Source organism: Strix uralensis, chromosome 3, assembly GCF_047716275.1.
Source record: "Strix uralensis isolate ZFMK-TIS-50842 chromosome 3, bStrUra1, whole genome shotgun sequence".
In the NCBI taxonomy this organism is placed as follows: domain Eukaryota; kingdom Metazoa; phylum Chordata; class Aves; order Strigiformes; family Strigidae; genus Strix; species Strix uralensis.
In genome coordinates, this window is record NC_133974.1 from 27,764,460 (window position 1) to 27,781,268 (window position 16,809).

General features: G+C 37.9%; 1 protein-coding gene across 2 annotated transcripts in view; it reads right to left on the bottom strand.

Moving 5' to 3' along the window:
* BMP5 (bone morphogenetic protein 5) overlaps positions 1-16,809 on the bottom strand; it is a 60,978-nt gene that overhangs the window by 7,440 nt on the left and 36,729 nt on the right. For both annotated transcript variants that reach the window (XM_074861752.1, XM_074861753.1), the window contains 2 exons: positions 9,107-9,304; positions 455-531 (listed from right to left, as the gene is read on the bottom strand). In XM_074861752.1, coding sequence (XP_074717853.1) covers positions 455-531; positions 9,107-9,304 — 275 coding nt within the window. The remainder of the gene's footprint in view (positions 1-454; positions 532-9,106; positions 9,305-16,809) is intronic.

Below are 16,809 nucleotides of genomic sequence, written 5' to 3' on the forward strand. Positions count from 1 at the left end.
TTATATAAATTTAGCTATGGTGTTATAAAGACCACTGACCAGTGATCCAAGCTCTAGGTACCTAAGAACCCTACTCCAGTGAAATCTCTCTGACCTGCAGTAGACATCATTGAACCAGGGAGAATTCAAGTGCAAATTTCTAAAGTTCCATTGGTCAGTGTGGGGATTTTGTTTTCACTTACTGCAGATCTATTAATATCTGAGTAATAGGTCAGATTTATCTTTTTGTGAATAAACCCAGATCATAGAGCCATTAATGTATGCAAAATCTTTGAGAGAATAGCAGACAAAATGGTAAAGCGATAGTGATAGGGATTAATTACAACATGCATCTAAAGAATTTGTCTGTCATCAAATACCAATTACCATGAAGAAAACAGACTGTAAATAACAGGGTACTGTAAAATAGATTGTCCCGATTTGAATTGATAGGAAACAGCATTTATAATCATACCTGCCATCCTAAGTCTCGAAAACTCACATAAAGTTCATGTTTCTTACATGCTTGCTTTTGCTCACTTGTGTTATAATCTACAAGAAGAAAATAATAATAAAATATTTAGAAGCATTGCTAGAACTGACAACAAATAGGTATTTTTGAGCTCCTGACCAAGCTGTACAAAGGAAAGAAACAAACACACTGTCATTTATATTCCTAGGGTTGGTCATAAAGGCAATGTGAACTTGAAAATGCAGAATCAGCAGTGTCAGCCTGATAAAATTGGTGTACACAGACAAGACAATGCATACAGCGTTAGGGGAAACAGGTTTACAAGATGTCTGTTTGCTGGCTAGCTAGGTAACAACTCTGATAATATACACACAGGTAATCAAAGAAGGACAAATAAGACCCTGATCCAAGATATGGAGAAGTCATCTGTATGATGGTGCAGGTTTAATTACCAGGTAAAGAAAGTAACCCAATTCAAAAGATAAATTAACAATGATAAAAATTGTCCTGAAACAACAGAATTTCCAAGTCTGTTAAACATTAGCACATTTTGTACTCCTCCATTTTTTACCATATTTTCTGGAAATATTCACCAGTTGATGATCTTTAGTTGGTAATACTAATGTAAACAAGTAGACTAAGAGATGCTTTTTAAAGGCCTGGATGTTTTCGCACTGTTTGACGTGTCAGGATAGAAGGACACAGAGAACCTTCCATACATGCTTCTCTAGAGCAATCTTTATCTTGGAGAAAATCTAGTACTTGTTCCTTACTGCTCCTGAGTAACAGGAAAGGAAGGGAATACGGTCATGCCTTCACCACATTAGCACCCCAGAGTTGGTTTATAGTGCTATTCAAGTGATGCTATCAGTGAGGCATGCAGGAAGGTCAGGCTGTCTCCTCTGTTCCATTTCAAAAATGCTTAAAGTAGCTTTTTCAGACAAAAATAACCATTCTGGCAGGAAAAAAAAAAAAAATTGGCTAAAATTCACAATAGCAACAAAAAAACCACCCGAACAAACAAGGAAGACATTGAAAAAGAAACAAAATCTTCATTTTCAGGAATAGAATTTTTTTAGGAACAGTTTTTTAACATTAAGCCCAGACTTGAGGCTGGGATGGGAGGGTCTCTGTTGAAAAATTCCTGGAAAATTAAGAGAGAGGCCTTTTTCACATAAAATCAAAGGAAGTTCTACAGACTGTGAGAGAACTCTCTGTAGTACTTCACTATCCTTGCAGAAAACTCTTCAAATAGTTGGCCTAAAGGAGCTTTTCTGCAAATTTGTCAACTGCTTCTTGTCAGTTGTCCTGATCTGTGCTATCATTGCTTCTTTGGGTTCTCTCCAATTTATCTGTGTCTTTCTGAAGATGTGATGACCAAAACTGAACACAATGCCAAATAAAGTAAAATAATTATTTCCTACAATTTCCGGATTATATTCAAAGAGTATATCCCAGAACAGGAGTTTTGCAGCAAAACCACACTGTCAAATGATCAGTTTCAGATCCTTTTTCTTATAGTCCTGCCTAGTGTCTTTAGGATTATGTTGTATTTATAAAAATCAATGAATAAAGAACAGGTTGGGGGTGAGGATGTTGATGAGAACTGCAGAGTGATGGAGCTGCAGCAACCATGATATGGTGGAGTTAAAAGGTTCTGAGAGATGACAAAGATTAATCACAACATTGCAACCCTGGACTTCAGGAGAACAGTTTTCATCTTGTTCAGAGATCTTCACATGATCTTGTGGCAGACTGGCCTGGAGGGCAAAGGAGACCAGGTGATCTGGCTGATCTACCAGGACAACCTCTGAGAGAAGCACAAGATAAGTCCACTCTCCTGTGCAGGTCAAGCAAGTATGGCACAAAGCCACTGTGACTGAATAGGAAACTCCTGACTGAACTCAAATTCAACTAAGAAGTAAACGTAATGTAGAACTGAGATGAGCTACATGGAAATAATATAAACACATTGCTTAAGCATGCAGGGATGGATGTTAGGAAAGCCAAAGCTTATCTGGAATTGAAACTTGTAAGGAATGTGAAGGTCAACAAGAAGGACTTCTATAGGCATATCCATAGCAAAAGAAAAAAAAAGAAAAATATAGATTCATTGTTCAGTGGGGCAGAGAACCTAGTGGCAAGGTCTCAGAATAGGTTAAGGTACTCAATGACTTCTTCATCTTGTGTTTTACTGGCAAGATTTACCCTCGGGACTCCAAAGTCCCCAGGCCTAGTGACTGAATCTCTACCCACATTAAAATAAATAGAGTTAGGAACCACTTAAGCAAATTGAAGATAAACAAGTCCATGTGAGCAGGAGGGATGAATTTCAGGGTGGGGAATGAGCTAACCAACACCATTGCAATTGCCATTTTTGAATGTTCACAGTGACTGGAAGATATTTCTGATGATTCAAAAGTGGAAAATGTCACACCAATCTTCAAGAAGGGCAATCAGCTTAACCTCAGTTTCTGGGAAGTCTGTGGAGCAAATTCTCCTGGAAGATGTGTCCAGGCACATGAAGAACAAGAAGGTGTTTGGGAACAGTCAGCACAGATTTACTACTTCAAACTGTACCTAACCAACTTGATTGTTTTCTGTGATGATGAGCTTTGTGGGGTTTTGAAGAGCACTGGGCATTGTTCATGTTGCTTTTAAGAAGGTTTTTGATACAGTGTCCTATAGTATTCTTAGAGCCAGATTGGTCAGATATGGTTTAGATAGGTAAAGAATATAATGGGTGGAAACCTGGCTGGGCTGCTGGGCTTAAAGGGTTGTGATCAGTGGTACAAATTCCAGCTGGCATCTGGTTACTAGGGATGTCCCTAAAGGATCAGTACTGGTGCCAATACTGATTAATTTCTTTGTTAGTAATCTGGACAATAGAACAGAGTGTGCTCTCTGCAAATTCACAGAGGATACCAGATCCAGGAGGAATGATCAATCATCCAAATTACTAATAAAATATTCGTCTGAATCAGATCCAGAAGAGACTCAATGAGATGTCATTCAAAATACCCACCCAAATTTTACTCTTATTGGTAACATGTTCTTTGAATATGCTTTTATTTTTTCTTTTAACAGGCTATGTACCTACTTTCTGTTGAACAGACCTGGGGCCCCATATGTCTCCTGATACTGTGTCAAAAACTGCCCAAGTCAAGATATATCCATTTGCAGTACTAAATAACTTGTTCTAGTACCACCAGAGATGTTAAGTTAGGCTTTCTAAACTATAATACCTCAAATCCTCATTCCTTTTTAGAGGTGAATACTACCTTCTTTCCTATGGTATTTTCCTGGCCCTTCATGGGCTGATTCTCAATGATGGTCGTTAAAGATTCTCCACAAGCAGTTAGTTACCTGCTGCCATCTCAGATATTCTCAGTTGCCCCAGGGCATGTAGGGTCAAAATATATACCCACATCTGATGGGAGTCCTGTGTCTTTCTGGAATAGCCACTAGAAGCAAGGCAGGATACCCTAAAACATCACAAGTTTTCAAAAATCTCTATGCCTTTAATATAACGGAAACCACTTAGTCATACTTTGTGCTGAGTTGTCTGTGATAATCTAGTATGTTCTGCACACATGTTAGAAGTAAGGTGAAGGTAGTGGAAAGTAAAGGAACTTTAGCATCAAAAAAGTTGAACTATGTTTCACTGATCACTCTTCACAAGGATCTATATACTGATTTTGACTGATAACAGTGCTCATAGGAGCTAAATATTGAACTTTTCTGTTTTAGCTGTTAGTGGGAATTTCAAATTCAGTCATGTAGAATGCAAGTCACTTTGCAGAAAAAACATGACTGAAAAATGTGGAAAGATATGCATATGAGAAAGTCACAATCTGGTTTTAAATAGCACCCAAGCAGGCAAACAAATGAAAGCTGAAGACTGTTCTTCTGCCAGTTTTCCCTCAGTTGTGACATTTTCATATTTAAGAATATCTACAGAAGTTTTAGCACCAGAATGTAGCAGAAGTCCCTACAGTTAAAGGAGAGAGGCTGAATAATAGATGCCTTCATTGTCTCGATACTCTGTATTATTTGAATATAGACTAACAGGTGGATGATGAACAGTCACACCAGAACACCTGATAAGATGGTCTGCATTTCATATGCAAGCCACCTAGCCCATACACCTACAAAGAAAGTGAGACTCAGGCAAGTCTGTATTTCTTCTTTGAATTCTATCTTTTATATGAGACAAATGTTGTGTGTAATGTAAAATTTCATATAAGTATCAAATGTGACATTTATAAGATCTGGTGCCAAGGATTCAATTTCACATACTGTAGCTTCAAGACCCATATGCTTATTCTGTTAAGAACCAAAACCATAGGCTATTGTGACTAAGAAAACATTGTTCCTCAGATATTCAGGGACTGCAGTTGGGGTCCAAACCCCTACGTAGCAGAAAGAGCTGTGAAAAGAGGGTAAGAAAATATAAGAGATTTAATGAGGATTTTTTTTTTTTTTTTTTGCAAGGGAAATAAAGTTATTTAGACATGTCTATATATACTATCACAAAGTGCTATGTTTTTAATTAGTGGGACACCAACCAGTAAAATTCAGGAAATGCAGAGTTAACTATTGTTTTTGTTTTTATCTCACTACATTATGAACAAAAAATATGTAGCTTTGTTTTCGAGCTTCCTGGTGTATGTCACTATTCACTATTTAAATGTGAATATATTCTAGTGCCCAGTTACACTGTAACTCTTTTTAGATGATGTTAAAAAAAAAAAATAAATTAAGCCAGCCTTTGTTTTAAGGAAGAGTTACGTGATGTACTTTGGGAAATGTTGTCTTGTTTTGATTTGTTTTAATTATTTTTCCTTTTATCTACAGTTTGACAAAAATACAACTGGGTAAGTAATAAACAGTTCAATCCTCTGTGCATAGCAGGCAGGTGGAGTCTGAATGCTAAGTTTAATTCTGTCTGCCTTCACACTGCATTGAGGTCATCTTCTCTTGAAGATCTTAGCAACACAGGGATGCTGACCCCAAATCTGTCAACAGTTGCCCAGCTGTTATAATAACTGACAGATATAGATTTTATTTTCTTCACATTGTGTTTATGTATATCTTCATGGATAAAATTGTATTGTCCATTGGAAGGGAAGAACTGAGTTGGCCAGTGGGGCTTTCCTTTTTGATGTGCTGAGAATACAGTAAAGCTAATCGCTGAGGTCCAAGAACTTAAAAAAGAAGGAAAAACGAATAAGGCAAAAGACAAAAGGCAAGAGGCAAAAGAAATATGACAAAAAGCAAGGGCAAATGGAAGGAGAAAGAGAAAAAAGGAAAAAAGGGAAAAAAGGGGGGAAAAAGAAACAGAAAAGGAAGAAGAAAAAAGCAAGGAGAAAAGGAAGGCATGACTGTAGTAAAGCTGGGATTGATATGCAAAGAGAAGTATAATCAAAGACTGTGACATAGAAATGACAGCATACCTATCTGGGTCTGACTACATAATCTCTGGCTATGTAGATGAGCATTTTTCACAGTCAATGTGTGATGTAGGTGTTGTAGATACAAGATTATGTTACAAGTTCAGAAACAAGGACCTACATCACACAATGGCATTTGCCCATCGCTGTGTCATTTACGTCAACACTGTCTTGCATCAGGGGTTGAATGAGAACTGAGTATGGTCCACTGACAGTCTGCTATGCGGAAGATGATAGGCAGTATTCTTAGGGTTTTTCTGTGGTTTAAATATGATGAGATGAATTATACTTTTAAAGCACTGCTCATTACTGGGAAGCTGTAGAGAACTAGGAGAATCAGCCTTCTCCCACAAGCCTGCAGGATTTCAGCATATTCCCCAGTTCCTGGAACTGGTGAACAGGAGGAAAAGGGCATAGCTTTTCCGTGATAACAGGATCTCCCCATGGAAGGACTATATTCTGCAAAGACGCAAAGATATGAGAAATAAGGATGTGTTCCCTCTTCCATGTGTTTTTTTGCACACTGGAGCATCTGGATAGAATCTGCACATTGCCTTTGTAGCCATCAGCATGTTCATCTGCAGATTTTAATGAGTATTGTTGCAATAGTTATTAAAAGAAAATGTGTTTTTGAATCACTTATAGCATGAAGAGTCCCATCACTGATCATTAATGGCACCCAAATAAAAGGAGGTTTTTTATTTGTTATATGGGAACTGTTGAGGCAAACTGCAAGACAAGAGCATGGAAACTGATTTGCCATGGTGTGGGAACTACTCCTCTTTTGCTACAGAGAACATTGCTGTGTGAGGTTGAGGTTACTCGTCTGCCTTCAGCTTTGCCACCTGTTCCAGCCTGCCCATATCTTGATGCCTTCATCTCCAGCCAGAGGTCAATGCCCCTACCTTTGATGCAACTGCACGTACTTCAAGAGGTTAGGAGAAAATTTGTTTCATAATGCACATTTCACTAGAGATGTTCTGATTTTTGTTGTTTTGCAACAGCTCTGGAGCACGACTGAATGCACAGATGAGGCTGACTGGTCTTTTGAAACATATAGACAGCTATTCCTGAGGTAGTTCTCATGATGATGCAACTTGCTGGCATGTGTTAAGTGTGAGTTTTTCCCTGGTTAAACCATCAGGGAGCTTGTGTTCAGCTTTCCTGCTGTAATGAAGGTGGCTTAACAAATCTGTTCAATTCTTATTTCCTCATGGACTAGAATCATAAGATTCAATCTGAAAGTATGATATTTATATTTAGGTATCCTCTGTGTACCATGTACTTAGATGATTTTCCGTTCCCCCAAAATAATATGATTCTCAAAACTAGTAGACATTTTCAAGGAAATATGAAAAATCTTTTTTTAGTATTTTTTGTGCAGAGACATTACTTAGCCTTGAGATAAGAGATTGTATTTTGGAGTTAATGCAGTTGCACAGATCATGTTTGACCATATGTAAAAAAAACCAAAAAACAATCAAAACCAAAACCAGAAAAACCCACAAGAAAATGCTCATGTTATGTCATTCAATCCAAAGCCCTTTTATGAAAATAGGGACATGCATCATATGGTACCAGAAAAATAGAAGGAACAGTTTCTGCAGAAAAAAAGCTGGTCATTCTGGAACAACACAAAATGCATATTTGATTCGTCTACTGAAGTAAATGAATTTAGAGCGAGCACCAGCTAGCAAGCTTAACTGATGTGCACGTTTAAACCACATCTGAATTACAAGATGTTAAGTCAATTTTTAACTTACATTATTTCAAAAAAATCTGAAGAACTTTAAGCAGTTAATGGAGTGTTTAGTCAATATAACTTCATAAATAATGAATAATTTAAAAAATGCTGTTCTGCTATAGATTTTTAATTTCTTTTTTTACTAATAAAAAGCTGAAATTGTCCATTTTGGGACTTCATTATTTATTTATAACTACTTCCCTGCAATATTGACTAATAACAGGTTAGAAGTTAATTGTGCAGATGAGCTTTTGTTGTGTAGTCATACAGACTATCAGAAAATTTTAGAACACTCAAGAAAACCCCAAACAAAAACCAGTTGTAAACAGAGATCCCTGGTGGCTTAAGAAATGTCAGGGGCTTTTCATAAGCTCCGAAGGAACATACATCTCTAAGTCATGTACCTCAGAAAGAACTATGCTCCAGGTCCTCTGTGGAAACTAGAGAAATAGCTCAGTGGTTTTTCTACCTATACACCATATACAAATAAAATTGAGCCCACTACTGAAGTAGTAATAACTATTGCTGTGAATAAAAAACTTTTTTTCCAGGTATGTTTTCATACTAATTTTTAACCTTAAAGTGGAATGTTATTCCAGCAGATCATCAGGTAAACTTTAAAAAAGTTTAGAAAGATAAGTTATTAAACTAATTTCTATGATTTCTTTAGCAACTCAGTAACAGTTTGTGGTTGTTAAGGTAAAATTCATCCTTGTGCAGAAGATCAGGGAAAAGCTTATGCATTACATCAGAGAGGTCTCTAATCTGCCACTGTAAAGGTTCTTGAGATGGATATAAGTAATACATAATAGATGAATTCTACTCCAGGGCTGAATTCTTTACACTAAATACTAATTTGCTTACTTGTAGACATCCATGGGGCTTAAGAATAACATCTATATTGAGGTTTTCATGTGCTGATACTAGATGTGCCATACTTTTAGAAAGATGCATGTTCACACACTGTCCCTGAAAAGTAGAAATGTTTGTTCAAAAGTGAGAATATTTAGAAGTGACTTTGACTCCAGCTGAAAGGAACATTTCAGAAAAGAACGGGAGCAAAATTTATTCCAGGCTCTAACGGGACTGAAAACATTTTTACATGCATTATTGTCAGTACCTTTCAGGTAAATAAGGGATTGAATTCACTCCATTAAGGGATACACTGTGTATTTACATCAGTACGTGTCAGCTGATCTAAATTCATAAAGGGTTGACACTTTCACGACCATTATACCTGTAAGTGACCTGACTCACAGAATGTAAATCATGCTCAGGATCAACATAACAAAAGATGCTTAAGCAAAGCTAGAGGGGCAGGTAGAAATGGAGTGGTAACACAGTTTTTGACAGTTCAGCCAATGAGCAGTATCTTGTTGAGCTGCTGTGGCTCCACTGCATTTGAGCAGGTGCCCATAATTCCTATAAGCAGGCTAGTAAATCATAGCTTCATCTTACCCCCAACACTTGGCATCCTAGAAGACTCCTGATGACTACTGGATTTGTTGCGATTCTGATTTTTCCTTTTATTGTTGGCTGCTCGGACAGAACGGAAAAGCACTTCACTTGCCTTGAAGAATGCAACCATGAATGGTTGCTTTGACTGAGGCCCATGTCTTCCAATCAGGCCAGCAGATTTAACATTGATACTTCGACCTATAAAGTAATGGAAATGTTAAGTTAAAAGGTGAACTTCTACCCCTCCTGAAGCCACAGTGGGAGTTCAACTGCTGACTGAAGCATGGCAAGGATTTTGCCCATAATCCTCAATTTACATGATTAAGAATCCTGACCACATTTTGTTGAATGGAACTAAAAAGACAAAAAATTCAACAATTTACGAAAGTTTCGACAGCGTTAGTTTGTCATTGCATAAAATTGTTGTCTCTTGTGCACTATATAACATATTCATTACACAGATATCTTAATTCAATCTCATGTACACATTTATAGAACTGAAAAATAAATGAGCCCCATTAAAGTCTATAGGCTATAGAAAGGATAATGTAATGCGGTCATCTAATTTTTATGTCACTTGAGTGTGAGATGTGGAACCTTATATACCCAAAGCAAATCAGTAGCAAGTAGAAGTGTAGATAATAAATATACTTCTGCTTTAAAAATAAATATTGTGCAGTGTTACTCAAACTGATGTTCATTCACTAGTAAAGGTAGGAAGGCATTTAGTTGTTCAAGAGAACAGAGTCTGAAATATGTACATTATTGACTCTGGTTCTGTTCCCAGGGGATGTGCATATTTCTTTAAAATATTTGTTCAGTCAGTACTGTGTGGTAACCTCGCTATATTATAGGATCTAAACCTCACTGAAAGAAAAGAAAGCAAAACAAGTCACTTGAACTGCATCAGTGACATTTTAGCAAATAAACCCTTGCTCTTAACAGAATTTATTTTGGCAGCATAAACACTTTTGTGCGTACGTGTATTATGCAGAGCCCTTCAACCGTCAGAAAATGAGACAGTGTCATGTGAAGCTGTGCAGCTGTGCTGGGTGGGGGACACAGAGGTCCTTCAGCAGGAAGGTACAGGCACAGGCACCACTTGTGCTGTGCAGCATCAGGCCGCCTGGGGATCCCTCTACACCAACTGGAAAAGTTTGCTACATGGGCGACAAAGGAGCATCTGCCTCACAAACATATAATGCCATTAACTCAATGATCCTGAAAAAGAACTTGCAAATAAGCATAGGAGTAAACCTTATAGAAATAAGCATATAGGTTTCCTTTTCAAACACAAACTTACAGTGGCTGTACGCCAGAGTCTATATTTCTTAGAAAAACTCTATCACTGGCGTAAATGAAAGAGGCAGTTTGATTTGTGGTTAAAGTAGTTTCCATTCTACTTCCACTGTAACAAATGTATTAATTCAGCTCAGACTTCCTCCTTCTGGCAGCCCTTTTGCAGTAAAAAGAGAAATTAGAAGTTCCAGCCAAATACCATACCTTGAACTGACCCACTTCAATACATAAACACTTTTACAACATGTTTATTCAGGTGTAGCACTTTAAATTGGTTTAAGATGTTTCCAGTGACAGAGAGCCCAGCAAAAGCAAGAGAAGAACTGAGAAAGTTAGCAGTTATGGAGCAGAGTAATTGGCAGCATACTCTGAACAATTTTGATAATTACTTTTTTGACTGCAAGGGAAAAATATATTTGTTGAAGCTTCTGATTTCATTTTAAATGGTTTTTTAGTCCTGTGTTTCTTTAATTCTTCTTTTCATGTGATTGAGTTACTATTAAATAATTCAGTTACATTAATTTCTATATGTTCCAATCTTCTGTTGCAAGTCAGATATGAAAAACTGTACAGACTATTCTCTATTCATTGCAACATGGACAAACTAGCCTCTTACCACAAAGTTCCAAGTTTCCCCTCATTTCTAGAGGGAATATTTTTACTATTTTTCTTTAGTTTTTGTTCCAATGACTTTCAGAATTTTAATTTTATCTGTAAAAGATTAATACTTTACTAGTGGACATTTTAAGAATACTATTAGATTTATATACTGAGGGCTGTAAAGATGTGTGGAGGTTTTCTGAATTTAAATCTAGGTTCTCTGAATTTACAATGGTGGATATTGTGTGCGAAGCTAAATATCCTTCAAACTAATGTGAACTCCCTTTAAAATAACTTTTAATATTATTAAGTTTCCTCTGGGTTTCCTTTAGACTTCAGCAATGAGATGGCTATTAAGATTCCACAAGTTAAGGCTTACTTGGTTATTCACAGTATAGAGATATATGATAAAAAATTAATCCTGTAACCCACAGCCTTTTTACACACAGAGACATCTTATGTGACTTTATTCCTTGATTTGCTTGATCTTTTAAGCAGCCAACCTGAGTTTTTAGGATCCATTTGTTCAATTTATGAATGGTATATGCACTGGCTCTGCTTCTAGTGCAGTCAACAGGAAAACTTTTATTGATTTCTGTGAGTTCATCATTAAACTTTTCTCTCTCGGTTTATCATATGCCTTAGCTTAACTGCAAATTTCAGAAGACGAAGCAATCAAAATATACACTGCCCTTGAGACACTATATTTCTTCCGAGGAGGATCTATGAACTGTTTGGTTAGGAAATTCAAACCACATATGTTGTCTCCATTTTAGGTTGCTTCTGTGCAAAAGAAAGTTTGCATTTACAGAACTTCTATTACCCTTTATTTAAAAAAAAAAATAAAAGGGATGCATGTGGGAGATTTCCTTCTCTAAGAACACAAAGCTTTGCCCCTTCCTGAACAGGAGGTATTTCAAAGTATCCTGCTTCTGAAATGCATTGTTTTCTGCCACAGCAGTAGCTCCATCTGTGTGCCATGGTCTTGTTAGGTAGTCCTCACCTTTGTCCACAGTGTGGATTTCATAATACAGTAAGAAAAACCTTTCCCTAACCTGAATTGGCCTTATAGCAAGAAACATTCATGGGCTTCATTTTTAGTAAGCAGTTTTAGTCTATCATTTCTTGTAAGCATTTAGAAAACTCTTGGCTTCGATGACAACTGAAAAGCCAGGTCTCTCCAGCATGCATTTGTTCCATACTGTGGTATTAGAGCAATATTTTCTAAAATCAGCTGAATGACTCAGGCTGACCTGCTTAACTCCACCTTCCCTTGGAAATTGACCCACATGAAACTGGTAAAACCAAAACAGCAAGGTGTCTCTCTCTGCTTCTCTTGAACAAGAATTGAACGTGGTCAAGCATTCTGAAAAATGGGTTTGGTTTTATCCTTCCATCATATTTTTAATCTTGAGGATTTCAAAGCCTTTTCTGCAGCCTTTAGAAGAGAAGAAGAAGAAACTACAAGAAACCAGCAGTCACCTACCTGCTCCACTGAACCTAGCCACTGCAATTGCCCCTACACCTAACAAAAACAAATAAGCATAACAGTTGAACCTACTCTGGGTGGGGACAGTCCAGAGCCTTTATATTCCTCACATTCTCGCATGCGCTTCTCAGTCCTCCTATTATAATTTATTATCTCTTCTCCATATATTTGGAGACCAAGACTTATGTAAAGCATTATATTCCAAATCTGCTGAACTCCATAGTTCTTATTCATATGATTTTGAGTCTTTGGCAAGATGCATTTGTTTGACTTGGCATTTAAACTTATTTTTGGCTTTTATTCTATTTGATAGTAAAGTGCCCTTAGCAGGTTCGCATAAAAGCCTGTATGGAAGTGCCGGTTTGACTGGCTGAACTGAATGAATATTACTTGCCTTTTCACATTCTGTCCTTATAATAAAGGAATCACTGTTGCAAAAATAACTGTGAAGTTCAGTTTATAAAAAGGTCCTACCTCGACAATCCTGATGATTTTGTTCTTTTTCTTTTAATCCACAAGATAGGAATAACTGAACTATTTGCTGTACTATGTCCTCTTTTCTGCTGTCACATGCAGTTATGTCATACAATTCTTTTCACTGATCAAGTTCCATCTTAAAAGTTCATTTCCACCCCCCCCCCACCCCCCCAGCTGCTCCAAATGGAAATGCAAGAGCCCTTCAAGCTTTCAATAACAATCTGTCTCACAATCTGGACCTGGAGACCTCGCCTCCTTTTTCACGACATTCAGAAAGCTGACTTCTTCTGAGATCGCCAGCATGGATGCCAATGACAGTGGTAAGATTTGTGACTTGGCTGTCTCTCCTCGGGCAGTATATATTTTATGTAAGGCATTGAGCAGACACTAATTTTGCAAGAGCTTTCAGCCATTATGCATCTTGGCCAGATTTACACTGGCAACACGGGACAATAAGTGATTCCAAGATCCATTATTTTGTCCTGAGTCATCAAACTGCAGCAAACCACTCATTTTGTTATGAAAAACAAGCACTTATTTACTTTCAAAAATGTTCAACAAGCCACAAAACACATTTTACAGATTAACCACTACTGCTAGGTCACAGTAGTTATTTTGGTAATAATTTTATGCATTTGTAGATAGAAATGAAAACTTTAGTGATGCTGAGAATTCATTTCTGGTTTGTTGAAAAAAAAATTTCCGATGCCACACCTATGGTTTCCTCCTCATGGGGAGTGGTATCTGAAATAAGGATTGGGAAAGGCCTTTTCGAGAAAGACCCTGCGTATACAAGGTCCAATAACATCTAATATTTGAGCAAAAACTGTCCTGAGGCTCTGAGTCTGAAATCTTACAATGTAGTTTTCAAAATTAGATAGAAACTTGTGTGGTTTCTCATGTCTGGACAGTGCTCCTGAGAGCAATGGGACTTCACTGAAACAAAAGAATTGAGGTATAGTTTGGCTACCAAAGCTTAAATGAAGGCCTATTAAATAAAATAAAAGAGAAAACTTAACACAAATGTGATGGTCCATATATAAGACATCCTCAATGCTCTAACTCCAAAGTATTTTATACTATCCTTATTGTGTCAGCTACATAGACTGTTATGCAAACTTTTCTTTTGGTGGATACATTTATCTATATCAACACAAAATATACTTTTGACACAAGCTTCATGTGTTTTATTAACTCTTCTGCTCCCTGGAGTCTTTAAGGGATTCTGAAATATAGGTGGTCTTGGATGGTCTGCTCTGCATTTCCTAGGCTTCACAGCTTTAGTTAAAAAATAAAGATTCAGCTTTTGTTTTTAAAATCTTACATTTTGTTGTTTTTATTCAGTTCAGTTGAAGGAATTTTGTGTATCTTTTTGTGTTGATTTTGATCTTCATAAAGCTCTTAAAGAAAGCACTTGGGAACATGTTAGGAACCATGGTATGTTGTATACTGTGGCAGTACCATGTATGCTTACACAGAAAATCAGATGTAATCATATACAAATATGCTTCTAAGTACTTGATTTATCCTTTCAATTTAATGTACTTAAACTGTGAATGGTTTGTGGGAGTCCTAGGACTTTTCTGCACAGTTAAAAATGTGTTCAGGAAGACGATAAAACAACCAGACATTAGATTAATTGGTCATCCACCAAATAATAAAATGCATAAAAGCCTTCTGAATGAAATGAAAGACAAATGCCATTATCTTTAAAAGACTGGTGCTAAGAAGCAGATGTATCCTTCATCTGTCTGAGGAACAGGGTGAAGGGGTAGTCATACAGTTGTACAACCAGGACCTGTATGTACCAGTATGCAGTGGTGGCAGGAGAAGGGGCAGGAACCCATCTCACCTCCCTGACCCTCCTGCTTGCTACAAGCAGACACAAGAAAATTCTGACTGTATTTTTGATCCAGCTGGAAACGGGGGTTACACCTATCTGAATAAATTAAAGAGTGCCTAGGAGCATTCCCAGGTACTGGAGCAGGATCATCTGCTCTGCTCAGGGTGGGAAGGTGCTCCTGGTCCACTTATGTCCTACACCAGCTCCACCACAGAGTCCCCAGCACCTCAAGGCAGTGCTGCAGGGATCTCTCCCAGAGGGGCAGCTGCCATGATGTTACCCTGTTTCAGAGACTGAGAGAGTCATCCATCCAGCTCATTTCACACCACAGTATTCCTGATCATGTTTAATTTACTAGTGTAACTTTGGCCAAAGACAGCTCTGAACTAGAACTCATGTAGCTGTACTTAGGCAGTGCTTGAGCCCAAGCTAATAAAACCTGCTGAGGGGCAGGATATATTAGCTTGGGTTCAGTGCTGTGCTAACATGGCTATATGGCTTCCAGATGGCTCAGAATTTAGGCAGAGCTATTGCCTGCCAAAGTCCATATATATATCAATATAAATATATATATCCTAAATTCCCCCACTGTAAGGACACTAATGAAGGTGAACTCACTCCTGATACTTTGCCTTGTAAATACCAGATCCACCAAGAGACTTAAATGTAACAACTCAGCAGCATCCTCCAGAGTACTTGATGGCTACCATGGTCATGTAAGTTAGGTGCCAAGATTGACTGGGGGTAACCTTGGGCTGAGATTGATAACATTTAATGTCGTAAAGGTGAGGCCAAGGCCAATATGAAGTATGCAGCCAACTACCTGAAGAAGCCAGGGTGCTGCCACAGGTTGCTGTGGGTTGAAAACAAGCCAGCCACCCTTTGCAACTCAGAGAATGTGGCCATGTTGCCTCTTTGAAGGCTTCGTAGGAGAAAGAGACCTTGGAAGGCCTGGGCTGAAAGGAGGAGAGCCTAAAAAAGAGATCATGTGTCTCTTAATATCTCCCCCATCATTGCTGGAGAAGGACCTCACCAATCCTTCCTGCAGCATGTAGGATTAGGAGCCAAACCTCCTTCCAGGCAACATATTTCAGAGTGTACCCAAATACGTGCTGGAGAGAGAATTGGCCTTCCCCAGACTTCACTTGGATCAGGGAACCTATCTATTTCAAGTTTCCCTTTGTTCTGAGGAAAAAAAAAACCTGAAATAAGAGTCGGAGTTGAGGAGCTGAAGATTCCTGCTGCCTGCCCACCTCAAACAGCAGGAAAGCCCAAAGAAACCTTCCATAGGACTATGTGGTAATAGATATCACCTTAATCACCCTGGGCTTTTCAAAGTTACCACCAGTTTCTTCCTCTCTGATGTTCAGGCAGATGGAAAATAATGGAGCTGCAGTAATCTAAGAAAAGGCACAGAACTACATGGCTGTGGGGGCTACCCAGGATGTTGTATTTAGAGCTGTGTACTTGGAACATGCTTTATACTGTGGATCACTAATAGTCATTGTTACGTATTATCTCCCTCTCCCATTTTTTGTGGATAACACTAGATTCTCTTCAGCAATGATATAAACAGCAAGAGGAATGCTTTTGCAGCTATTTACACTCCTCCAGTACAAGTGATGTTCAAACCATTGCTAACTTCCAATTATAAAAATGTTAAATGTTAATACAAAGGTGTTGATTCACTGGAACATGTTTTAAGTCTTAGGAGACATATGGCATATATACAGGAAAAGCGTTGCATGGAGCTTTTCGAATTGTTTCTGCATCTGTATTGATTTTATGCTGCAATTCATCTAACACCCGCACTTCCATCAGTGTGAAAATGATCACCTCTCATTTTGAACACCATGGAGAGTTTTGGTGTCAAAAGGAGGGAATTGGCCAAAAGGGGGATGCTGCAGAATGTTGAGGAGACATTAAAAAAGAGAATCAAAAAAACCTGATCCTTAATTTACCACAGCCCCAGGGAAACAGTGCATTATATGTTGA